Source organism: Schistocerca nitens, chromosome 1 (assembly GCF_023898315.1).
Source record: "Schistocerca nitens isolate TAMUIC-IGC-003100 chromosome 1, iqSchNite1.1, whole genome shotgun sequence".
Taxonomy (NCBI): domain Eukaryota; kingdom Metazoa; phylum Arthropoda; class Insecta; order Orthoptera; family Acrididae; genus Schistocerca; species Schistocerca nitens.
The window spans coordinates 931542774-931570748 of NC_064614.1; the positions used below are offsets into that span (position 1 = coordinate 931542774).

Consider the following 27975-nt stretch of genomic DNA (forward strand, 5'->3'; position numbering starts at 1 on the left):
TCTGTTAGAACTTCAAGTTTAACACATACATTTCGGAACGACACACACCACATAAGTCACAGAGTAAGTTGACAAGCAAGACATGTGTACACGTTAGCATTCGAATGAGCACTGAGTCCCAGTCTAGCGGCCGCTGCTCGGCTGGCCGCTTAGGTGGCGCAGCTGCTGCATAGCTGGCAGACAGCGCCGCACGTAGAGGACGCGCGTAATTGCGCGGCGGCACTTTGTATGATCGGTGAGTCACAACACTTTTCCCGCCTTTGAAATTGTTGCACTGGTCTTGATGGAGGTGTCCTGGAGATGGCTAACGTCCATAGGTGTTGGTTGACTCGCCGTAAAGTCTCGAGGAGGAGGTTTCCCGTACGGACGGAAGTGTCCCCGATGATAACGGGTCGAGATGGCAGGAGACGTAGGGGTCGAATCTGCTGGGGCCCCATGCACCAATCTGCCCGTTGCGGCAAGTCCAGTTGATATGACAGGAGACATGGGCGATGTGTCGGCGTCCGTTGGAGGAGGAGGAGGCGAGTAGATTTGCTCTGACAGACGATGGTCCTCCGGTTCCTGCATGGGCACGTCTCCTGGTGGCGTCCGTTCTGGTGCTGGCATCGCGATGACTGTGAGAGGGCTGCGTTGTGAGTATTGAGAGATGCCAAAATCCCGAGTGTCAGGTAGAGCCAAAGGTGGTGTGGCGGCATTCGGAACAGGCGTTGCTGGCACCCGATTCCGAAGCTGGTCCAAATGACGCACTGCAACACCCGTGTCCGTCTGGATTTCATACAGGCGTCTGCCACGGTGTCTTAAAATGCAGCCCGGGCTCCATTTTGGCCGCCTGCCATATCCCCGTACCCAGACGAGGTCATCGGCGGTGAACCGGCCAAGTGAAGGCACCCGCGGTCGTGAGGTGGGAGGCTGCAGAAGATGAAGTAGCGTTCGGGGCTGTCGGCCATGTAAGAGCTCAGCCAGGCTGTGGTCGCCCATGGGGGTGAAACGGTAAGATGCCAGAAACTGGAGAAGCGCATCATCAGCAGCAGAAGAAGTCAGAAGTTTCCGCATGTGAGCCTTAAATGTGCAGACCAGTCGTTCAGCCTCACCGTTGGATTGTGGATGGAATGGTGGGGCCGTGACATGTGTAACGCCGTGACGAGCACAAAAATCTGCTAATTCGGAAGAGGCAAATTGCGGACCATTATCAGTAACAAGAGTAAAGGGGAGGCCTTCCAAAGAAAAAATGCGGGCAAGAGCACTGGTGGTTGCCGCGGTGATAGGTGACGTGCAACGGACAATGAAAGGAAATTTAGAGTAGGCGTCAATTACGAGGAGCCAATTAAGTACCTAAAAAGGGTCCCGCAAAGTCAGCATGAATGCGCTCCCAGGGCTTCTCAGGCGAAGACCACGGTGACAAAGATGACTTCGGGGCAGCGGCCTGTGACTCACAAGGGCCGCAGGCAGCGACCATGTGTGCTATTTCAGAGTTGATGCCAGGCCAGTACACATGACGGCGCGCCAGAGATTTTGTGCGAGACACACCCCAGTGCCCTTGGTGAAGGAGGCGCAAGACCGAAGCACGCAAAGACGCAGGTACCACAACACGCGGCGAAGCACTGTCAGTGGAGAGGAGGATAACACCATCCCTAGCCGTGAGGCGGTAGCGCAAAGTGTAGTAGTTCCGCAACGGATCAGAAGTCTTAGCGGACGGGCGATCTGGCCAACCCTTCTGAATACAGCGTAAAACCCGGGAGAGGGTAGGGTCAGAACCCGTAGCAGCCGCCAGCCTGTCAGTGATGGGGAACCCGTCCACAACCCGCTGCTCGGCAACATCCAGGTGGAAACACAAAAGTTCGTCCCTATCGAATGCCTGATCAGGACACATGGGAAGGCGAGACAGAGCATCAGCATTCACATGTTGAGCCGTTGGCCGGAAATGAATCTCATAATTGAAACGGGACAAGTAAAGAGCCCAACGCTGGAGGCTGTGTGCAGCCTTGTCGGGAAGTGACGTCGATGGATGAAACAAGGAAACAAGTGGTTTGTGATCTGTAACAAGATGAAATTTTGAGCCATAGAGAAAAACACCAAACTTACGAAGAGCATAAATGATGGCCAAAGCTTCTTTTCCAATTTGAGAATACTTTCGTTGGGCATCTGTGAGCGTTTTGGAGGCATAAGCAATGGGTTGTTTTGAACCGTCAGAAGAACGGTGTGCAAGGCTGCACCGACCCCGTATTGAGAGGCGTCTGTGGCAAGAACAAGATGTTGGCCAGGTCGATAAGTAGCCAGGCACAGGGCCTGTTTCAGCATAGTCTTCAACTTCTGGAAAGCCGCTTCACATGACACGGACCAGTGAAAAGGCACGTTTTTATGCAACAGGCGATGCAACGGCTGAGCCACTGAAGCCGCAGACGGTAAAAACTTGTGATAGTATGCTATTTTCCCCAAGAAGGCCTGCAGTTCCGTAACAAATGTAGGGAGAGGAAGGGCATCGATCGCAGCGACAGTTTGCTGAAGCGGACGAATACCATCCCGAGAGAGTTGAAACTCGAAGTACGTGATAGATGCCTGAAAAAATTGTGATTTCCGAAGATTACACTTAAGACCGGCAGTCTGTAAGACATGAAAGAGTGTGCGGAGATTTTGAAGATGTTCTTCAGTGGTGGAGCCAGTGACAACAATGTCATCCATGTAATTGATACACCCAGGGACAGGGAGCAATAATTGTTCCAAGAATTGCTGAAAGAGAGCAGAGCCGCTAGCAACCCCGAATGGCAAGTGTTGGTATTGATAGAGACCGAAAGGCGTGTTAAGGACCAGAAACTGCTGGGAAGCAGCGTCAAGAGGAAGGTGATGATAAGCTTCTGACAGGTCAATTTTAGAAAAATACTGGCCTCCAGAAAGTTTAGTGAACAGTTCATCAGGACGGGGCATAGGGTAAGTGTCGATGAGGCATTGAGCATTTACAGTGGCTTTGAAATCGCCACAGAGACGAATATCACCATTTGGCTTAGCAACTACGACAGGAGAGGACCACTCACTGGAAGTGACAGGAAGCAAGACCCCTGAAGCAGTGAGACAATCCAACTCCCGTTTTACCCGATCACAAAGGGCCACAGGAATGGGCCGAGCCCGAAAAAACTTAGGCCGAGCAGTGGGTTTGAGCGTGATATGAGCTTCAAAGTCGCTTGCATGGCCTAACCCAGGAGAAAAAAGGGACGAAAATGTCGTCGACAAGGAATCCAGTTGAGCATAAGGAATAGCATCAGAGACAGTATTGACAGTCATCTATGGAGAACCCAAAAACGCAAAAGGCATCGAAACCAAAGAGATTTTCTGCGTTGCTCTGGTCGACCACAAATATGGGAACAGTGCGAACGACGGATTTGTAAGATACCTCAGCATTAAACTGTCCCAAGAGAGAAATCTTCTGTTTATTGTACGTCCGTAATTGCCGAGTGACAGGGGACAGGCGTGGAGAACTCAGCTGAAGATACGTCTGAGAATTAATTGTAGTGGCAGCAGAACCGGTATCCACTTGCATGCGAACATCTCGCCCAAGGATTTGGACAGTGAGGAATAACTTCCCTGGAAGGGAAGAAGTGCAATTGACAGACAACACAGAATCAGAATCAGCGTCATGTTCATGAACATCATGTATGCGATCGGATTTGCAAACGGAAGACACATGACCTTTCTTTTTGCAGTTGTGACACACAGCCCAACGTTGGGGACAATCCATGTGTGAATGTTTCGTAAAACACCGCGGACATGAAGGAAGTTGCCGGGGGTTTTGCTGCAGTTTCTTAGTGGGTTGATTACGGCTAGGCCGAGGCTGCGCGTGGGAGTGCACTGCGGCCACGTCGGCCGGCGGGGACGCGCCGCACACGTCGTCAACAGCACACAGAGGTTGTATTTCCCCGACATCACCCCACGCCTCTATTTGCGCCCCAGCGACGCGAGAAATTTCAAAAGACTGCGCAACGGAGAGAACTTCATCTAGAGTCGGATTCGCCAACTGAAGGGCACGTTGCCGAACTTCTTCGTCGGGCGCCGACCAGATAATAGCATCCCGTACCATGGAATCGGCATAGGATTCTTTGTGAACGTCAGTAACAAATTGACACTTTCGACTGAGGCCGTGAAGTTCAGCAGCCCAAGCACGATAGGATTGATTCGGTTGTTTCGGTTGTTTTTGACAACGATAAAAGGCAACACGAGAGGCTACCGCATGCGTTTGCTTTTGAAAATAGACGGACAGAAGTGAGCACATTTCAGCAAAGGACAAAGATGCAGGATCCTTCAATGGAGCCAGTTGCGACAACAACAGATACATTTGAGGTGAAATCCAGGAAAGGAACAGAGACTTACATGGTTGTTCGTCGGTGACATGAAATGCCAAGAAGTGCTGTCGAAGACGTTTTTCATAATCAGACCAGTCTTCCGCTGTCTCGTCGTAAGGAGGAAAAGGAGGTATAGCCAACGACGAGAAACGCCCCGCATTTGACGCCGCGACGAAATCGCCGCTGTGAGAAGCGTTTGCTGTTCAAGGAGATTTTGCAATAGTTGCTCGACAGTAGCCATGGAACCCTGTGAGTCAACGGTGAAAAGGAAAAATCCACTACCTCGTCGCCAATTGTTAGAACTTAAAGTTTAACACAGACATTTTGGAACGACACAACAACACATATGTCACAGAGTAAGTTGACAAGCAAGACTTGTGTACACCTCAGCATTCGAATGAGCACTGAGTCCCAGTCTAGCGGCTGCTGCTCAGCCGGCCGCTTAGGTGGCGCAGCGGCTGCATAGCTGGCAGACAGCGCCGCACGTAGAGGACGCGCGTAATTGCGCGGCGGCACTTTGAATGATCGGCGAGTCACAACATTATCAGCAACTCACAAAGTTAACTGCTACTAACAATATTAAATACTAGCTAACCCGGCGAACTCTGTTCCGCCTTAAAACCAATAAATAATCAGATTTGGGATGTTAAGTTCAATTTATTATTAGGAAATACAAATAAAAAATTAAATATTTTAATGATTTTTTATTCTTTGTTTTTTGGTTCATAGCTTCCACTCTTCAATTAAGTACCTTGTGATACACGGCGTTTTTTTGTTTTATTATCAGGTGCAAGAACAAACAACGTGAACATGCCACATATAATTGACCATGTGAAAAACATGAATATTCCAGATTTAAACCACAAACTTTCAAGGACTGGGCTTGTGATTTGTTAATGGTCATGGTGAATGCAAGACGGATCGGAAACTGAAGTCTTTTAAACTCAAACGGCATATTGGTTTGGATCATCGGGATCCTCGGAATGAGGACTTCCTCACCTTCGAATTTTCCTTTGAGTATCGTCGCGTAAATAACATTGTTCATCAATTTACTTACCACCAAATGCGTACCGTTGCACAGTTTTGGTTGGTTTATGTTTCGAAGCATGATTACTACAGAACCAACTTTTAAGGCGTAGATTGCGCGGTGGTAAGCCAGGCCCATCCAAGGAGTTTAAAAATTCAGTTGGATAGTTGGTGGCTTCATCTTGATTTGTTACATAGTCAATAGAGTTGAATGAATGCATTTTACCAATGATCTCATTCTGAATTATGTAGTTTAGGTCATCTACATCTTTATTCTTAGCCGTTAAAATTGCTCGCTCACTCAACCATTCATTACTTTTGTAGTTAGTAATGACGATTGGGAATACTTTGTTGATAAGTTTGTCTTTTGATGAGACACAGTTACAGAAATTATGAGGAAATGAAATCAATCCGCTCGATTCTTCGACAGGTACTCGACCATTACCGATAGTCAGCAATACTCGCAAACAACGTCCATTGGCCCAATGCAAACGCAAGGATGCAAGCAGTAGTGAGTGCTGCAATCGTATCTAAATGCTGCTCGATTCAAATCGTCACGTAATAAATATCTTCTTGTGTGTCGAAAATTATCTACATGTTGATCTCTTGTTGTTCGCTCGATGATTTCACATTGCCAACCGAGCCGTTCCACGGGCGGCCTCACTTGGTCTTGTGATTGAGAAGCACGAAGTCAAGCCATACTAACAGGGCGCTCTTCACGGGCAATTTGTTGTTCTTCTTCAGTCCTTTCATTCGCAATGTTTTGTACCCTTCTTGCATTACGGCTTTGTCGAGAAATATTCGATCGTCTAGGTCGCAGCATTGTTAATCATGATTCAAAGAGAATACAAATTATTTCTTTAAATTTTTTAATTAATGATATATACTGATACTTACCCATAGACGTTTAGCTGTCATTTGCGTTTAGTTATTCCATGTCAGATGCGTTTTTGTCATACCACGTTTTATAGTGACGTTTAGCTGACATTTACGTTTTGTTATTCCATGCCAGATGCGTTTTTGTTATACCACTTTTAATAGCGGTGGAACGGGATAAAAAGTATCCTATGTCTGTCTCCTGGTTCTAAGCTACCTCTCCACCAATTTTCAACCAAATCGGTCCGGCTGTTCTTGAGTTATAGATAGTGTAACTAACGCGACTTTCTTTTATATGTATATATTATCACATATCCATCCTAATTAATCCTTATTGTTATAAAATAAATTTATGAAACCATATAAATTAAACTTGTTGTACAGACAGAAAATGTTTCAAACTTTCAACATTTGTGTATTCGTAATATTTAATTAATTGCACACACTTCCAATTCAGAAATTTAATTTTTGGTCTTCCTCTTAAATTATCGAAAATATATATACTCTGCCTACCATAGACATCAAGAATTAAATCTGTTTGCCTCTTCTGTCTGAGAACTGTTCACATATTTTTTTTTAATAGTGGCCAGTATTTCACTTTCCTAAGATTATACTGGAGAACCTGTGACGGTTTGCCTACTTTGTTTCTTTCCTCAATTGATTCCAGTGTCGATGTATTGCTTTGCTACACTGGCTGAAGAATGGGGTGTGGAAGTACAACACTGACTACTTTGTATGATGTAGCCGATAGGTGCACATTTTCGTTTCACAGTTATTTACTTTCACTGTTCACAACCCCCCAATAATACACAGTTCTATGGCCAATGCACTGTTGTTTAACTTTCGACAAGCTTCATTAATAATTTGCAGGTGAACATCCATAGTTTACAGTTGTACATCTACGAGCAGTAAAAACTTAACCACACAGTTCACAAGTCTTGCAGGATATTGCGGTACATATTGAACAGACACTGCCATTGCTTTAACACACAGCCTAATTGTGTTGCACTTACTTCACAGTTAATTTGATGCGTTGTTGTTGTTGTTGTAACCAACACAGGTTCTTGTCTGAAACTCGGCCATGGACTGACTGTCCCATTGGGCCCTTATATATCCTCACAATAATAGGTACTGAAACTACACATTGTTCGAAGTTAAATTTACAGAAATTACAATTAAAACTTAACTCATTAAATTAACTGAATACATTGAAAAATTCGTTCCTTTTAACAGATTCTTCGAGTACATGGTTTAGGACAAATTATTTGTTTAAATGATGAAATTAACATACTGTTATGCAAACAATACTTTTGACAAAACTTTTAATTACTTTGAAATTAATTAAGGGCTGGCTTTGCTTACATGTTTTCGAACAGCACCAAATAGATACTTTAAGATTACTAGTAGTCATCTTCCAAATGTTTATAACTAGAAGAGAATTTATATTTTGTTTATAAGTAAATAATAGATCTAAAAACAAAGATGATGTGACTTACCAAACGAAAGCGCTGGCAGGTCGATAGACACACAAACATACACACAAAATTCAAGCTTTCGCAACCAACGGTTGCTTCGTCAGGAAAGAGGGAAAGACGAAAGGATGTGGGTTTTAAGGGAGAGGGTAAGGAGTCATTCCAATCCCAGGAGTGGAAAGACACCTTAGGGGGGAAAAAAGGACGGGTATACACTCGCGCACACACGCACATATCCATCCACACGAAAGCTTGAATTTTGTGTGTGTGTGTGTTTGTGTTTGTTTGTGTGTCTATCGACCTGCCAGCGCTTTCGTTTAGTAAGTCACATCATCTTGGTTTTTATATATTTTTCCCACGTGGAATGTTTCCCTCTATTATATAAGTAAATAATAGAATTGAAGTTACGAAACAATTACTGATTTCACCCTATAACAAAAGATACTAACTTGGCATAATTGAAATAAATTAGAAAATCCATTACATACGTAAAACTAGGCACAAAATTAGTTCTGGTGTTATATTCTTTAAGACTAAGGACCAACCTTTCTCTTTCATGAAAATGCAGATTATACTCGTGTATGTTAATGGTAATTAGTCAGAAGTGAAAAAATGAATTTTAAGGAGGTAGATGGCAAAAGAAGACGGGAGGTAAAATTATCCCGGCTTGCTTTGTTACAAACAGTTCTAGTGATTCTATTGTCTTCCACCCATTGAAACTGATCCCTCCTCTCAATTTAGTTTGTATTTTTTGTAACATCTGACAGATTTCACATTTACTTCCTGTCTAGTGTCAATATAGAGGTTTCATTATTATCCTCTTAGGCTAATGAAAAATGTTCGTGCAAGTTGAAAATTTATTTTAGTAACTATTAAATAGCAGACTGCATACTGTGTACGCATTTTTTGAACTTACGTGCGGTTGTGAAGGGAGAAATCAAAGCACAGTGCATTAACAGGATGCAATGGTAAACAAGTGGTTTTACTTGCATGTAAAAGTTATTTACATTTTGCAGTCATGGGTTGTGGATGCTGTGGACTCCAGACAATAGCTTCACAGTGGAACAAAAGCTTTTTAAAGTAATCTCAGATGTATTGACTCTTCAATTATATGTCATGAGATGAAATATCACGTAGAAACTAGCTACAAGCATCTTGCAATAAGTGATCTGTTCTATGTTGTAATGAGTTATGAGAATAGTTAAACATAGAAGAGTTCTGTAGATCATGGTTACATGATTTTGTTGCGAGTTGCTACAAAGTACGAGCTCTGTTACAGTCCTCGACCCTCTGCAGACGGAGTAGTCGTTCAGTGGTCAAAATTAGTGGCCCTGCTTAGCTGGACCACAGCATCAAGAAAATACATGAAGGTGACTGTCAAGATTGAATAGGTAATTTTTATTACGAACAGCATCAGGGTGACATACATACAGAAGTTGTTTGGAGCAGTTCTACCACAAGAACTCCAGTTGAAACACTTTGGCATCCTAAGTGAAGGATGCAGATGAGTGGAGCTAAAATAAGAGTGTCAACAGAAAACCAGAAGAAATTTCACAAAATAACAGAAAAATATTAAATGTTGCCTGCAGCAACAAAGAAGATACAGGCGAACACTGGCTATAGTCAAGAACTTGTATGGTGATTTAATGAAAACCACAAAAATGTGAATCACAACATTCGAAATGAAGAAAATTAGTTGATCATAGTAACCTGTTCAACAACCAGGATTATTTATGTACATGAGTAACTTCTCAGTACGCAAGTCAGAAGGAACATTAGGCAACGAAACAAAAGATTTGTGCATACTGTTTTCGAGCTTAAGTGCAGCCGCTACTTCAGGCAGCATTGGTGGCAGTTAAACTACGCAGTGGCAGTGCAGTTATGCGTTGCAGTGCTTGACCAGTTACCTGACTACACAATGGCTAAGCAGCATCTCATCGAGAGGTCGCTGTGCACACACGATGGCATTGGCCGAGCTTTGCAGCTGCTGGTATAACAAATTAGGTGAGCTATATTGTGTACCAGCTCCAGAATTTGGATAGTGACTCATTTTGTAACAATTTTGCACAACTCTTTCTTTTTTTCTTGCAAGATTTTGTGATGGTGTTAGTGTTTCTACTGATAGGGAAGTGCTATTGAGTGAAATTATTGTTAGTTAGCTTGTGTACCAGACAGTACCTGCAGCATGAATAGTGATATGGCTTGAAATGTTAAAGAAGGCAGAAGAAATATTTAAGTTGAGAGAACCTGAAGGGAAGAATAAAAAAGTAGCATCAATACCAAGGGACAGGTGTTAGAATAGGTACCCACAAAAGTAGATAAGATTTCTAGTCTGGAAGCTACTTACCAAATTTACCTAAGAAGTTATGTACTTAACTAGAGAAATCTTCAACTCATAATTTTGAAAGTATAAATATCAGTCTCTCAGATATGCGAGATTATGTTGAGACATTAGAACATTGTCAAGAATTTACTGAAGTAAATAATAAGAAAAATGCTTTAACTAGTTTGGAGGAAAACGTGCAAGATATACATGCATCAAAGGTTACACGAGAAACTCAAATTCATTAGTTCTCTCATTGAGTCTTTGAAGAATATTGTAGTACATCAGGAATTTGACACCCAACGATTCAATACATCCTATTACCATTTTTGAGGCAGTTTATGGCGGTGTTGCCCAAGGGTTGGGGAGATTCAATTAAAATTCATTCTTAAACATTTACAACAGGAAGTGTTAGATTGGAGTTCCAATTACAAGCATAAGTTTAAGACTGTGCACAGATTTGAAAAAGCGTTTAAAATTTGTGTCCTAGTGAGCTTACTGAAATACACAATTATTATAAACCTACGTATGAAATCAAGATGGGGGCAAGAGCTTTTGGAGCCAGTGGCTTCTTCTGGCAGAAAAAATGTTGTTGTTATGAAACAAACTTGTAGCGAACACGGAAGTGTAGATATTTGTAGATGCATTAACTTCCAGCTTGTGGTAATAGGAGCGTAAATGCAAACCAACAATTAGGGAATCTTTAAGTTATAATGAATTTGCCACTGAAGATTCTGAATTTAAATCCACTGTAGTGTAAGAAAGTAGAACTGAGGAAACATACATATGTACTAATTCTAAGCATTATCCTAGAAAGTATAAAATTATGAACTTATTTAGGATGAAATATTGATCTATGAGTAATCTTACATAAACTATCAGATGAATTAATGTTGATGCCTCTGGATCACAGGGTCCTTAGTTCAGTTCCTGGCCAAGTTGGGGATTTTCTCTGCCCTGCGGCTGGGTGTTTGTGTTGTCTTCATCATCATCATCATCAACAACAACATCATTCATGACAGTGGCTGGATTGGACAGTGTAAAAAAAAATTTGGACTGTGTAAAAATTGGGACTTTATACGGGTACTGATGACCACGTAGTTGAGTGCCTCACAAACCAGTCATCGTCATCAGATAAATTATACTAGTTAGTAAGTGAATAAACCTCACTGATAGACAGCTTTGTGTCATATAAGACATCCAGTGTGTGTATGGTTTGGGGATCTTATGGGCACCCAGCCCATGTGGATAAGAACGAAAACTGTTGTACACGCATGCACACGAAATGACGACACAATTACTGTATCACACAGGCACTCCCACATGCACTAAAACCAATGAGGAGGCAAGATAACTAATCAAGAAATTAAAACGGAGGGAAAAAAACACACAAGAGCTAAAAGAACAGCACAGGGAAAAGTGACTGGCTGACCACTTACAAAAAAACTTGGGTTAGCCAGCTACCCTGTTGACACCTTAAAAACATCTCCCCAAAATCTTGTTAAAAAGTGGGGCAATTCACAAAACTTTAAAATGCAAACCACATTTGTTTGATCATTGCATAAAATAGGCTGCAGACCTGCCGGCAATTCTGCTGCAGTCCGCTGGTCAACAAATAAAATGCAGTCCAATAAAATGTGGTGCACCGTGATCTGTACGCCACAAGCACCACACATCGAAGGGTCCTCTCACCGGAGTAAAAATCAATGTGTCATAAGGCTGTGGCCGATGCGAAGATGAGTAAGGAGGACCTTGTCCCGTCCATGTGGCTGGAAGTACGCCACGGCCGAGTTGTGGGTTTGATGACACAGAGCTTGTTGTCGATCACTTCTAGCCACTCATGTTCCCAGTGACACAGGACTTTATACCGCAACAGAGGGGTGAGGGCATGCAGGGGGATAGCACAATGAAATACTCGATGGTCACGACATGCCTTCTTGGCTGCTCGATCAGCCCTTTCATTCCCATGTGTCCTGGTACCCAGCAGAAAGACACCTCCTTCCCCGGTTGCTGTAGTTGGAGGAGGGCGTCCTGGATAGTCTGGGTTACTTTATCTGTCTGATACAAATGCTGGAGAGATTAAAGGGTGCTCAAAGAATCTGAACAGACGAGAAATCTAACACTGGGAGAATATATCATCTGCTCCAGTGCCCATAAGACTGCATGTAATTCTGTGTCAAAGATGGTAAATTCGGAAGGCAGTGTGACCTTGAGGACATGATCTGGGAAGACGACAGAGCAACCAATGGAGTCAACGGCAGAAAAGACCACTTTAAAAACAGAAGCAGGAGGCTATCTCTCCTGTACCGCACCAAATCTGAAATCACTCTGGGCCTCTCCAGTAACCTGGGTGGCAGATGGTTAAAACCCTGGACTTGGGATCGCACTGGCACCACACCGAGTGACTCCAACAGAATCGTTTCCAGTATGGTGAACTCACTTAATACATGTGTGAATGGAAAGAATTTTGATTCACATCCTAAGTTGATTATTAAGATTTGAATGTTTTTGTTATTGTAGTTACTTGAGGCAAATTTAGCCTTAAATTTTTTCATTTGGTGGTTCATAACTGAAAGGGATTTAAATGATAAAGTTAACATATTTACATAACATAAGTAATGTTATGACGTATTAATTTCTTGGCATCTGCAGCAGTGGAAAAGTTGGAATTAAAAGTAATTGTTGGTTAAGCAACAAGATAGGCTTGTAAAGATAAACAGAAAATTTCACAGGCCCTGAGGCATTACTGTGGATTGTATCAGGTAGTCAGTTTTCCAGATGTACATATCAAATAAATATAATTACTTGTTGATGGATGTCAATAATAAAAAGAGGACTTCTTACATTGAAACAGTGTTGCTACACATTATGTAGTGTGTTCACTGTATTGAAGGAGGGTATCAGATGAATAATAGGTGCTGGAAACTATTTCATTGAGGAGTGAGATATAGTAAGCTATATGATACACATAGAATAAAAGAATTTAAACACTCAAGAGAATCTGCTACCTTTGTAGATTGTGTGGAGTGACGACCACCAGGTTACTTCATATGTAGCTTCCCAGGGAACAGTTTCTTCCTCTTCAAATATTCTATTGTCCATAATGTACATCCCTTGCGCCGGCCACTGGCCGAGCAGTTCTAGGTGCTTCAGTCTGGAACCGTGCGACCGCTACGTTCGCAGGTTCGAATCCTACCTTGGGCATGGATGTGTGTGATGTCCTTAGGTTAGTTAGGTTTAAGTAGTTCTAAGTTCTGGGGGACTGATGACCTCGGAAGTTAAGTCCCATAGTGCTCAGAGCCATCCCTCGATTACTGTATTATTTTACATTATAAAAGTAACAGGGAAAGCCTGTTATTTAAAGCATAAAGATTATTATATTAATAATGATTATGAGCTCTGTTTTAGTACATCAAAAAGTAATGTTGCATGTTTTGTGCTAAGGATTTTCTACCTTTTCCCTTTGATTTATGAACAATGGCATTTTGTGTACCTTTTATAGGGGCAGTTTACTCATATAAGATATTCAATATGTACTGCAACTTGTTAAGTACAGAGGTACTTATAACCCCAATATATACATTTCACAATGGTGAAATACCTTGAGCAATCATTTACTTACTGACTGACAATTCAAAGACTGATTAGTATTCGTGACTGACCTGTGATTACCCAGTCTCTACTGGCTATCCATAGGAGTGTCTTGGGGTCCATTTTCTGGGCCTGTACGAGTGCTGCCATGAGAAGTCCATTCTGTCAGGCATCTCAACGATTCTTCATTCTCTGGCGTCATGGTGAAGGACTCATCAGGATGGGAACCTTGGGGTTGGGGGGTGGCATGGGATTCTGTCTTTGGGGAACTATCTTTCTTATTTCTTTGACCCTAACCACTCATTCCTATGTTTTCCTTTTCATTCTTTTCCAGCAGAAGTACCAGTTCTATCTTCCTTCTTTCCATATTCATACGTTTCTATAGCAGAAACTATCCCTGCCACATTGTGGTAAACACAACCTGTTTTTACACGTAAAGCCGAGAGCTGATTTAGGGTGACATAGATTAGTATATCAACATAGGCATGATTTTTTTATATACACAAACATATGTGAACATAATAGGAGCCGCACTTGGTAGAAACACCAACTGAATAAAAAAGAAAACACACACACGGAGGGAGGGAGGGGGGGGAGAGAGTAGTGGAAAACACATTCTAGAAGTATGTAGGAACACAAAAATAGGATGCATGAAATAATTGGCTGCTGTAGTGGTAGATGGCATAAGCTTCATATGTCTTAACGAGTGACATGAAAATTCACTCTAAAAAATTCATATAAGGTATGGGAAGAGTGTAGTAGTATATATAAGATTTAAACCAATGTAAGAAAAAGGCAATAATTAGTAAATTCTCATGTGTTTGTTATAGTAAAATATATAAAGTGCAATTACTTAAATGTTTTGTACCTGATGATTATTAAACGGGATTCAAAAGAAATCAGAAGGTAACTGATAAGTGTTCTTAGCGGGATTTAGTAAGTTACCCTTTCATATGTGTAGATGGTATTTGTCCTGATAACTGAAAAGAAATGTAGCAAATCAAAGATAACGAACAACTGATTTCTAAAAGTAAGTGGTTTACAACTATGTTAATGATATTAAATAAACAAAATAATTGTAATCCAATAGCAGCACAACAGTTCTGATGAACAAATTCTCAATGATAAGCGTGTGAAAGGATAGGGTGGGGATGAAATATGTTAATGTAAGCCATATGGTGTTGCGAAGTGCATAAAAAAGTAGAACAAAAGAGGACTTGGGAAACAAATGTTTGCAATAGCTGGGTAAAGTTAGTAGGCTATGGAGAAACTTTGCCAGGAAAAGTATTAAGCTGTTCATTCAATTTAAAAGATTTAATATAGGAGGGACCTAATATGATGTATGTGTCAAAGACAAAAGGATAGGTTGAGCCTTAGAAAGGGGATTGTCTTTCTGTGGTCACATGCATCCATGGAAGAAACTGCCCGTACCATATTATTCTGTAGAAGAGTGAAAGGATTGGTGAACCCAAAGAAAGGAATGATCAATACCTAGGTCAGGTGCATCCATGGATTATTTTATTTTACATAAAGGAGAAATGAAGGAACACCCGTTTTGCAAAGATTGCAATATACATGTAAAATATCTGTCCAAAGAATGAGGTGTAAGTGTGGCTACAAGGAAAGTAGGTTGGTTGGTTGGTTGGTTGGTTGGTTGGTTGGTTGGTTGGTTGGTTGGTTGGTTGATTTGGGGGAGGAGACAAACAATGAGGTCATTGGTCCCATCAGATTAGGGAAGGATGGAGAAGGAAATCGGCCGTGCCCTTTTGAAGGAACCATCCTGGCATTTGCCTAAAGCGATTTAGAGAAATCATGGAAAATATAAATCAGGATGGCTGAACTAGGGTTTGAACCATCTTCCTCCTGAATGCAAGGTCAGTGTCCTAACCACTGTGCACCCTCACTTGGTGACAGTAAGTTGCAATGTGATGATAAGTTATAAAAATAAAGTATTATACAAAATAATCAAAAGCAAATAGACTTGCCTTGGCTACTCAGGGATTCTTAGATCTCATTTCTGTCTCGGTTGGCTTATCACAAATCTGAGATAGCATAAAGAAATTAATAGGTATTACGAGGGGTGTTCAATAAGTAATGTAACACATCTTTTTCTGAAAGCAGGCTGGCTTTATTCAGGTTTCCAATATACCATATTATTCCCTACTCTTCTGACTACAAAACCCTATTTTCCAACATAATCTCTATTCAGTGCAACAGCCTTACTCTAACTTACTGGGTGAGCCCATATGGTACCACTGTACTAATCGATGTTGGAGCCGTCATGCTGCATAGCCTACTTCCGCATCATCCACTTAACTACTTCCTGTGGAGTGCATACTTTGTTGAGCCAAACAGATGGAAGCTAGAAGGTGAAAGATCTGAGTTATAGGGTGGGTGAGGAAGTGTGCAGTCTTGTGTTACCATGGAGAATGAGAAGGCTGTTTGCGTTTTTGTGGCGATGAACACACTGAAGTCATTTCTTCAGTTTCCTGAAAGTAGCACAATACACTTCAGAGCTGAACATTGAACCATGAGGGAGTACCTCAAACAGAATAACCCCTTCAGAATTCCACGACTTTACTGGCTTATGGTGTGACTTTCTGAGGAGACGGGGTGGTGCTACTCCCTGGCTCGTCGCTTTGTTTCTGTTCGAAGTAATGAATCCATATTTCGTCGCCTGTGACGATGATCAACAAAAAATTGTCATGACCAGCCTCATAACAAGCAAGCAATTTCACACAGATGGTCCTTCATTACACTTTATGTTCTTCCATCAGATGGTGAGGAACCCAGCGGCCACACACGTTTGAGTACTCCAGCTGGTGGACAAGTGTGTCAGCACTACCAACAGAGATGTCCACTTGTGCAACGAGGTGTTTGTTGGGATCCATCGATCACCTCGAATGAGTATGTCCACACAAAACAAACTCAGTGGCAGTTCTCTGCTTGGGAAGCAGGTCCGTTGCAGACAACATTTTGAAAGCTACATATAGCGCCGCCAGCTATTGGAACTTCATGAAACTATAGGGGTTGAAGTGGGAACATTCCACAATGCCCCACAACAAATTCTGCTTTTTTCAGCCGAAACAGAATGCCTCATGTGTCTAGCTCCAACTGCAATTCCACGTTGAAAGTCTGTTAATTCCCGCCGTGTGGCCATAATCACGTCGTAAACGTATTCATATGAATCACGTGAGTACAAATGACAGTTCTGCCAATGCACTGCCCTTTTATTCACTGCATACGCGATACTACCGCCATCTGTATACGTGCACATCGCAATCCCATATCTGTTGTCACCTCCGTCAAACAGTTTATTCTCTATTCTAGTGTGTCTTGTTCACGGCTCTGGTTTGCATTTCACACCTTTCTTCTTCTCGCGCACAGTATTCATGCTTGGCTTTGTTTTGGCAAGACCTTTTCAACACTTCATGTGCACAGTAAACATGCTTGACGATAATACTCACTTTTTAGACAATATATTAGTACTACATTCATCTCTGCCTTCACCCCTGACCGTCGTCCCTCCTGGACCGCACATCTCCGGACAATCTAAGCCGAGGCACGCTCCCGACTCTGTCTCCTTAAGCTCCTTTCTGGCCGCACATGGGTCTGGACCCCTCCACCATCCTCCACACCTATAAATACCTCATCCGCCCTATCCTCTGCTACGCCAACCCCCCCTGGACCTCTGCCCCTCCTACCTTTTACAAATCCCTTCAAATCCTAGAACGCCATGCTCTCCGCCTCGCCTATCGCATCCGCCTCCCCTCCCCCACGTGGATCCTGTATGACCTCATTCCATTCCCGCACCTCCTCCTTTTCCTCGAACGGATACGGATCCTCTACACTTCCCGTAAACTTGACCCCCTCACCCGCTTGTCTCTCCCATCCTCTCCCACCCCCGTCCGCTGCTGCACCTGTATTCCCACGTTCCGCCTGCTCTCCAGCTCTCAACTCTCAATACCCTCACCCAAGGTGGCTTCTGCCAACTCCCCCTCCGTGATGATGCCCTCATCCCCCTCATCTACCCCTTCTACCAACAAGGATCTCACAGGGCTAACAACACAGCATCAAGTCTATTCCATAACAAAAAGAAACTTGTGATATGGAGTGACAATTGCTGTGGACACTTAGGTGTTCGTAGTTTCTTGTGGCCTGTTTCATTGTATATTACATACGTATCTTGCTTCAGACCACAGTTTCCTATCTTTTGATCGAAATTTTGCCTTAATAGAAAAGTGCGAGATGGTAGTTAAGTGTTACGTACCTGATGATTTACAAGAAGTAATTACTTCGACGCGCCCTTCTTTATCATTCAACACACTCAGACTTCCAGACTGCTGCTGATAAACTCTTCAACACAACAAAGCCACACATCAGTTTTTATGATCAAATTAAAGTCACCACGGCTGGAATAGTGCACATCAAAAGGACTTTTAGTGACATTGAACAGTGGAAAGTATAAATATCCTAAAGAAAGGCAAAACTGTGGCGATTTCATTCATACACATCTTTCAATGGTACAAAATTGTTCACGATTGTCTGCTGAGAAAAAGAACGACTTGCTTGCTATGGGACCCTTTACACCACATCACCATAGGCATTTTTGCTGATTGGTTTAATTATACTACAAACTGATGATTTTTGTTTTGTATTGTTTACAAGTCTTAAGATATTTACATTTATGTGTGTTTTGGCAACCACAATAGTATATTATCTTGGACAACTGAATACAATTTTCTCTTACCTTGCAGTATAGTTTATATTTCCTGGAGGAGTATAAATGTTTAATATTATAAAAACGTGTGTGCTAATTTCGTATGTCATGCAGTATTGTTTTTTGTTGTATCTCAAAACATTGCTTTTGATCCTTAGCGCGTTTAGAATGTTAGGTCTTCAAACGCTCACATCTTCTCACAGTTACAGTTCTTTCCCTTATCGTTTCCCAAGTGTCTTGTGTAACTTCCTAGCAACAAACAGACATCAACTTTTAGAATAGAAGCGGGCATCAGTGATCATAAGGCTGTGATAGCACCGATGACAACAGGTGTTAAAAGAATTGTTAAGAACGGTAGGAAAATGTTTTTGCTGTGAAAGAAAGACAGTATACAATTTGCAGAGTAGCTAGAATTCAACATCAAATATTCAGTGCCGAGAACTAATAAGAGGACCATCAGGCCTGTTAATCACGAATTTTTATGAGTCAGGTACCCTGTAGAGGCTCCCGTCCTGGCATGAATGAAAAATATAACACTTTTGCTAATAAGGTGCTTACCTTATTTGAACACTGTTTCCCCCCAAAACTTACCAAGGTTAGAGCAAAGTCTACAAAGAAGCCATGGATTACTCAAGGAATAGGGGTATCTTGTAAAACTAAAAGAAAACTGTATCCGTCAATCCGAAACAGTTCCAATGTTGATGCTATAGCACATTACAAGAAATGCTGCAAAATATTAAAGACTGTAATACAGACACGAAAGCAAATAATATATTACAAGGAAAAATAAAGACAATATGGGATATAGTGAAGGAGGAGACTGGTAGAACCAGACATGAAGAGGAACAAATAGCATTAAGAGTAAATGATACATTGGTGACAGATGTGTATATTGTTAACAAACATTTTATAACTGTTACTGAAAACATGGGGTTGTCAGGTTCGGGTAGATGCTGCTGTGGAATACCTCAGACCAGACATTTCAAGTAACTTCCATAATATGAATTTGACCCTCACTACCCCAGCAGAAATAATGTCCGTCATAAAATCTTTAAAATCAAAAACATCTAGTGGGTATGCTGAAATATCAACAAAGTTAATTAAATAATGTGATTCTGAGCTAAGTAACATATTAAGCTATGTGTGTAACCATTCGTTTATCAGTGGAATATTTCCTGAATGGTTGAAATATGCTGAAGTTAAGCCACTGTTTAAGAAGGGAGATAAAGAAATAGCATCAAATTTCCATCCAATTTCACTGTTGCAAGCATTCTCAAAAATTTTAGAAAAAGTAATGTACAATCGGCTTTATAACCATCTTATCTCAAATAACCTACTGTCAAAGTCACAGTTTGGATTTCTAAAGGGTTCTGATATTGAGAAGGCTATTTACACTTACAGTGAAAATGTGCTTAATTCATTAGACAAAAAATTGCAGGCAACTGGTGTATTTTGTGATCTGTCAAAGGCATTTGACTGTGTAAATCACAATATCCTTTTAAATAAATTATAATATTATAGTGTAACAGGAAATGCTGCAAAATGGTTCAAATCTCATATCTCTGGTAGGAAACAAAGAGTGTTTATTAGGAAAGAGACATGTATCAAGCTATCAGGCATCATCCAACTGGGAACTAATTACATGTGGGGCCCCACAAGGTTCCATTTTGGGCCCCTTACTTTTTCTTGTGTATATCAATGACCTTTCATCAGTTACTTTACCAGATGCCAAGTTCATTTTGTTTGCCGATGATACAAACATTGCAATAAATAGCAAATCAAGTGTAGTCTTAGAAAGATCAGCTAATAAAATATTTATGGACATTAATCACTGGTTCCTAGCCAATTCTTTGTCACTAAACTTTGAAAAAACACACTACATGCAGTTCAGAACTTGTAAGAGGTGTCCCACGAGTATATGCCTAACATACGATGACAAGCAGATAGAAGAAGTGGACAGTGTTAAATTCTTGGGATTACAGCTTGATAATAAATTCAACTGGGAAAAGCACACCACAGAACTGCTGAAGCGTCTTAACAAATCTGTATTTGCAATGCGAATTGCGTCAGACATAGGGGATGTAAAAATTAAAGAAGATGGCATACTATGGTATGCTTACTTTCATCCCATAATGTCATATGGGATTATTTTTTGGGGTAATTCATCAAGCCAAGCTAAAATTTTCCGGACACAAAAACGTGCAGTAAGAGTTATTTGTGGTATGAACTCAAGAACATCCTGCAGAAGCCTAGATTAGATTAGATTAGATTAGATTAGATTAATACTAGTTCCATGGATCATGAATACGATATTTCGTAATGATGTGGAACGAGTCGAATTTTCCAATACATGACATAATTAGGTTAATTTAACAACATACTTAAGTTAATATAACAACTTTATTTTTTTGTGTTTTTTGTTTTTCTTTATTTTTTATTTTTATTTTTTTAATATTTTTTTTCTTTTTTTTCTTAATTTATATCTAAAAATTCCTCTATGGAGTAGAAGGAGTTGTCATTCAGAAATTCTTTTAATTTCTTCTTAAATACTTGTTGGTTATCTGTCAGACTTTTGATACTATTTGGTAAGTGACCAAAGACTTTAGTGCCAGTATAATTCACCCCTTTCTGTGCCAAAGTTAGATTTAATCTTGAATAGTGAAGATCATCCTTTCTCCTAGTATTGTAGTTATGCACACTGCTATTACTTTTGAATTGGGTTTGGTTGTTAATAACAAATTTCATAACAGAGTATATATACTGAGAAGCTACTGTGAATATCCCTAGATCCTTAAATAAATGTCTGCAGGATGATCTTGGGTGGACTCCAGCTATTATTCTGACTACACGCTTTTGTGCAATAAATACTTTATTCCTCAGTGATGAATTACCCCAAAATATGATGCCATATGAAAGCAATGAGTGAAAATAGGCGTAGTAAGCTAATTTACTAAGATGTTTATCACCAAAATTTGCAATGACCCTTATTGCATAAGTAGCTGAACTCAAACGTTTCAGCAGATCATCAATGTGTTTCTTCCAATTTAATCTCTCATCAATGGACACACCTAAAAATTTGGAATATTCTACCTTAGCTATATGCTTCTGATTAAGGTCTATATTTATTAATGGCGTCATACCATTCACTGTACGGAACTGTATGTACTGTGTCTTATCAAAATTCAGTGAGAGTCCGTTTACAAGGAACCACTTAGTAATTTTCTGAAAGACAGTATTGACAATTTCATCAGTTAATTCTTGTTTGTCAGGTGTGATTACTATACTTGTATCATCAGCAAAGAGAACTAACTTTGCCTCTTCATGAATATAGAATGGCAAGTCATTAATATATAATAAGAACAACAAAGGACCCAAGACTGACCCTTGTGGAACCCCATTCTTGATAGTTCCCCAGTTTGAGGAATGTGCTGATCTTTGCATGTTACGAGAACTACTTATTTCAACTTTCTGCACTCTTCCAGTTAGGTATGAATTAAACCATTTGTGCACTGTCCCACTCATGCCACAATACTTGAGCTTGTCTAGCAGAATTTCATGATTTACACAATCAAAAGCCTTTGAGAGATCACAAAAAATCCCAATGGGTGGTGTTCGGTTATTCAGATCATTCAAAATTTTACTGGTGAAAGCATATATGGCATTTTCTGTTGAAAAACCTTTCTGAAAACCAAACTGACATTTTGTTAGTACTTCATTTTTACAGATATGTGAAGCTACTCTTGAATACATTACTTTCTCAAAAATTTTGGATAAAGCTGTTAGAAGGGAGATTGGACGGTAATTGTTGACATCAGATCTATCCCCCTTTTTATGCAAAGGTATAACAATAGCATATTTCAGTCTATCAGGGAAAATGCCCTGTTCCAGAGAGCTATTACACAGGTGGCTGAGAATCTTACTTATCTGTTGAGAACAAGCTTTTAGTATTTTGCTGGAAATGCCATCAATTCCATGTGAGTTTTTGCTTTTAAGCAAGTTTATTATTTTCCTAATTTCAAAGGGAGAAGTGGGTGAGATTTCAATTGTATCAAATTGCATAGGTATGGCCTCTTCCATTAACAGCCTAGCATCTTCTAATGAACACCTGGATCCTACTATATCCACAACATTTAGAAAATGATTATTAAAAATATTTTCAACTTCTGACTTTTTGTTCGTAAAGTTTTCATTCAATTTGATGGTAATACTGTCTTCCTCTGCTCTTGGTTGACCTGTTTCTCTTTTAATAATATTCCAAATTGTTTTAATTTTATTATCAGAGTTGCTGATTTCAGACATGATACACATACTCCTGGATTTTTTAATAACTTTTCTTAATATAACACAGTAGTTTTTATAATTTTTGATAGTTTCTGGGTCACTACTCTTTCTTGCTGTCAGATACATTTCCCTTTTGCGGTTACAAGATATTTTTATACCCTTAGTAAGCCATGGTTTCTTACAAGGTTTCTTACGAGTATATTTAACTATTTTCTTGGGGAAGCAGTTTTCAAATGCATTTACAAAAATGTCATGAAATAAATTATATTTTAAATTGGCATCAGGTTCACGGTACACCTCATCCCAGTCTAACTGCTGTAGGCTTTCCCTGAAATTTGCAATTGTTAAATCGTTGACTGAACGTACCACTTTGGAGGACTGTTTAGTATTGCTGAATGGAGCTATGTCATATATTGTAACTAGCTGTGCACCATGATCAGAAAGACCATTCTCAACAGGCTGAGCATTTATCTGGTTAAACTTATCTTGGTCTATAAAGAAGTTATCTATCAGTGAGCTGCTATCCTTTACTACCCGAGTAGGAAAATCAATAACGGGTGTCAAATTGAAAGAACCGAGTAATACTTCAAGGTCATTTTTCCTATTACCCTCTTTCAGAGAATCTACATTGAAGTCCCCACAAATAATAATTTGCTTCCCCCTGTCTGACAGATAGCACAACAAGGAGTCCAAATTTTTCAGAAATAGATGAAAATTTCCTGATGGGGACCTATATACAGTTACAATTATAAATGTGCCTTTATTTAATTTAAGCTCACAGGCACATGCTTCTATATGTTTCTCTACACAAAACTTTTTTGTTTCTATACTTTTTGCACAATGATAACTTTTGACATATATGGCAACTCCTCCTTTCTCCATATTTTCTCTCATTACATGTGCAGAGAGCTTATATCCACTTACATTTACCTTATCCATATCAGTAACAATGTGATGCTCAGACAGGCATAGTATATCTATTTCATTCTCAGCTTCTAAATCTTCTAAACAAACCAGAAGCTCATCTACTTTATTCTTTAAACTCCCAATATTTTGATGAAATATACTTACATTATTTTTAATTATACCTTTATGAGAACCTTTCCTTATTCTAACATTTGCAGTACTCTCCTGTCTGAGTTTCTCATTGTGCTTAGGCCTAGTTCCTATACCAGTGGTCACACGGTGTTCAGAGAGGCAGATTATGTCAACTGGGTTGGGTGACTTTAATTCATCAATGCAATTACCTAGGACTGAGCTACAACTTGGTGGAAATAAAATTTCTGGTGATTGGTGAAAATTTATAATTGATAGCTGTGATTGGTGATCCAATGTGCTAGAATTGTGCTGTTTAATTTCTTTCCTAAACTGAAGATTTGTTTCAATCCTGACCTCTCGTAGAACTTGACATCTTTCTGTCTTACCTATCCTAAAAAAGGTGCTGCTCCAACACCTGTAACCACTGGTATTTTACCATTCATGGCAGTGCCTCCCCCCCTTAAATTTCCTGCTATTACCCCAGCCAGTTTCCCCTTCCCTTTCCTGTTGAGATGTAGGCCGTGCCTGGTATAGTCCCACCTACTGAGATAATCAACAGGAACCACACCAATATGAGCCCCCGCACCCGACCCAAGCAGCCGTTCCAACTCCAAATTAACTCTCCCAACAGAAGAGTCCAAATGAGGCCGGTCATGACGTCTCAGGACAGATACAAATTCAACATTGGTGTGTCTCGATGCCGACGCAATCTTTACCAGGTCACACTCTATACTGTACCCAGGATCTCTGTCAATGCTGTTCCCTGGCCCTCCCACAATAACCACGGTGTCTTCCCTAGTAAATCCTTTACAGAGTGAACCTAAATCCTCTGTCACCTGATCCAGACTAGCACTTGGTTTGAAAAAATTTGTGACCTGGTATTCTGGTCCTAATTCCTCCTGCAGAAGTTGGCCTACACCTCTGGCATGAGAACTGCCTAACAACAAAACTTTCTTCCTTTTTGATAACTTTCCTACATTCTTTTTCAATTTCCTATTGAAAGTTTGCTGTGTCCTGTCTACACCTACCTCTGCTTGAGGCTCATCAGTTTCTAACTGAAGCAACAGGTCAAACTTATTTTTGACATTCACCACAAAACTGTCAGACTTAGTTCTAGGCCTGTTCCTTCTGCTACCTGTTGCCACTTCCCACCTCTCTTTGCCCTTCTCCCTCCTTAACCTGTCCAGATCTTCCCTAGCCTGATCTAGCTCAGCCTGAAGGGCAGCAATTTTCCCCTCCTGTTCCACTATCTTCCTATCTCTGCTGCAAATCCTACATAACCACTGATGAGCCTGATCCACTTTCCCAACACCCACGCCACTGCAGTCCCCCCAGTGAAAAAAACTACTACATCCATCACACCAAACCCCGGAACTAACAATTCTACGGCAAGTCAGGCACTTCTCACTCATGGCAAAAATAATACTTTAGCTAGAATAAATCAATTAAATTACCGAAAATCAAAAAAGACGTTACAAGAATTAAGCCTATTCACAAATGTATATAAGCAAGTTTCTGATTTAAAATTCCGCTGTTTTTCTGAGATCTGTATTAAAACAATGAAGGTATACGCTATTTATTATATATTTCACTCGATGGAATGAAAAAAAGGACAATTAAACGAGATACTTTAACTTTGATTCTCCAAAAACGTTACGAGAATTAGGCCTATAAACAAATGTATATAGGCAAGTTTCTGATATAAAGTTACGCTGTTTTTCTGAAATCTGTATTAAAACAATGAAGTTATACGCTATTTGCGGTAGTTTACTTATTTGTTACCGAGAAACTAGTTAAATTACCGTGAAACAAGAAACAAACACGTTTACAAAATTTAAGCCTAAGCGCGACTTCGCGAAGTTACGATCTTTTTGTGTTTTCTGAAAAAATACGCGAAGAAAAGTGAAACCTTTAATGGCAAGACTAAACGATACACTAATGCACGTATTTAATTTGTTGTCGGCGTTAAACTAAATTATATTACTGTCTAAATCACTTATCTTTCTGGAAATGGTTTCTGGCGTCACTTACTCGGCGGCCATCTTGGAACCCTGTTTAGGGAACTGGGGATACTAACTACTGCTTCCCAATATATTTATTCCTTAATGAAATTTGTCATTAAAAATATATCACTTTTTCATACCAACAGCTCAATTCTTGGAATCAATACTAGAAATAAGAATAACCTTCACAAGGATTTAAAGTCACTTAGTCTTGTACAAAAAGGTGTGCATTATTCAGGAACACACATTTTCAATTACTTGCCAGCAGCCATAAAAAGCTTAACAACCAATGAAATTCAGTTTAAGAGAAGCGTAAAGGATTTATTAGTGGCCAACTCCTCCTACTCCATTGATGAATTTCTCAGTAAAACCAACTGATTTGTGTGTATATATATGTAAGTACAATATAACTTCTACACAATTTCAGTGCAGTAATGTGTTCGTTGTAAATGTGTGTGTGTGTGTGTGTGTGTGTGTAAGTACAATCTAACTTCAGCACCATTTCAGTGCAGTAATGTGTTCATTGTAAATACGTATTATAGTAGTTGTATTACACGTTTATTACCTTATAAATAAATAAATAAACTTTTATTTTAAATTCAGTGCATTAGTATTTGTAAAATGACTCTTTCATATAGTGTTCATTAAAAAATGACGACCATCCACTTATGACCTGTGAAATGGTACATTAACTTATTTGTTTTAGTTGTAAATATTTGTCATATATTGTTGTTTTTCTGACATCCTGGAGGTTCTCCTCACTACGGATCAATTGAAATGAAAGTAAATCTAATCTAATCTACCTGTATAGCGGCTCTTCATGCGAGCGTCGTAGAGGGTCTAAAAGTTATCTGCCACCACACTACCGGTACGTCTTCAAACCCCGTCCGTCTACCTACAGACTGTCATTAAATGGTATACATCACGCAAAATTACTCCGAAATAGGCATTTTCGCCGGAGTAATTTCATTAATAAATCAGTCACTACAGAACACTTTCTTCAAACGTGTATTCCTCTTCCTGTTCGTAGTTAAAATTCCAAATATTTGGGCAGTTCCAAAAAGTTCTCAGCGATGCACGAAGTAATAGCAGCTACGGAATGATTCCAGATGCAGACGAATGTACTCATCCCTAATTTTAACCTCGATTATGTAATTAATACCGACCAAACTGGTAGTCCAATCATTGCGTAAGAAGAAGCGAAACCCGATTTAAACAACATTAGTCATTCCTTCACATCAATGTGTACTGTAACTGCGTCGGGAGAAATATTCCCTTACGTTTTCTTAGGTACGCAAAAACTACCTTGAAATTTGGACAGATTGTTCAAATAAGAGTTGACGACATGAGTTATAAAATTAAAAAAATGTAATTATTACCTCCACAAAATCAGTGATATTGACGAATGTGCTGCACGAAAAGTTCTTAAAATCTGTCATTCTTCTGTACGTAGGAAATGAAAAATTCTTTACATTATTGATTGGTATGGAGGTCAGACTAATCAAATACTTTACAATCGTAGCTTCGCAGATGAGACCAACATGCATTCGCAGCGTAAAAATTATCCCATCCAAATGTACTCAAGCAAATGTGCTCACGCAAGAAATTCAAAATGCTCTCAACTTTCAAAGGACTAGTAGAGAAATAGATTCAAGGAAAGAGTCTGTGAACGTACATTCTTTAATTCTGCATCAATTTAATGCATCTGCTTCCATAGGAATCGTAAAATACACGTAGTTTGCGGCGAATTTGATCGAAGAAAGAACAATCTTTTTGAATTTGAACGAAGTGTTTTTTCCGGTAAAGCTTCTGAAAAATTCGTGTGCTTGCCATGCTACAAGTAGCTTTATTAAATGTGCGTGGTGCTAACCAAGTTTGTGTTTCGGTTGTTTCTGCGACAAATACTGTCCGGAATCCTATTCTAGCACAGCAAGCGATGCGATACGTAACATCTTCTGTAACAAACGGAATACACATTTGAAGAAAGTTTGGTATCATGATTGATTTATTAATTAAATTACTTGTACGAAAATGACTATATTTGAATAATTTTGTGTGGCATATACTATTTAATGATATTCTGTACGACGAAAAAAGATACACAGGCGGGGTATGAACTCATACCACTAACGTGGTAGCTGACGACCGTAGCCCCTGTGTTACGCCCGCACGGTCGAAACATGACCAACGCGTCACGGCTGTAGAGGTCCGCATAAAATTTCAACACCGAAACTAAGGACCGTCACACGAAAAGCCGTCAATCAGGTACTCAGCATAGATCCCTCTACAATATCCGTAAGACTCATCAAAATTG

The 27975-nt window shown here is 40.2% G+C and overlaps 1 protein-coding gene across 1 annotated transcript; it reads right to left on the minus strand.

Annotated features, from left to right (window-relative positions):
• Positions 1–62: 62 nt before the first annotated feature.
• LOC126237340 (uncharacterized) lies at positions 63–26757 on the minus strand. The gene is made up of 2 exons (XM_049947369.1): positions 26465–26757; positions 63–1154 (listed from the first exon to the last, which is right to left on the minus strand). The coding sequence occupies exons 1-2, from the start codon at positions 26481–26483 to the stop codon at positions 241–243; spliced, it is 933 nt and encodes a 310-aa protein (XP_049803326.1). The 5' UTR covers positions 26484–26757; the 3' UTR covers positions 63–240.
• Between the last annotated feature and the right edge of the window lie 1218 nt (positions 26758–27975).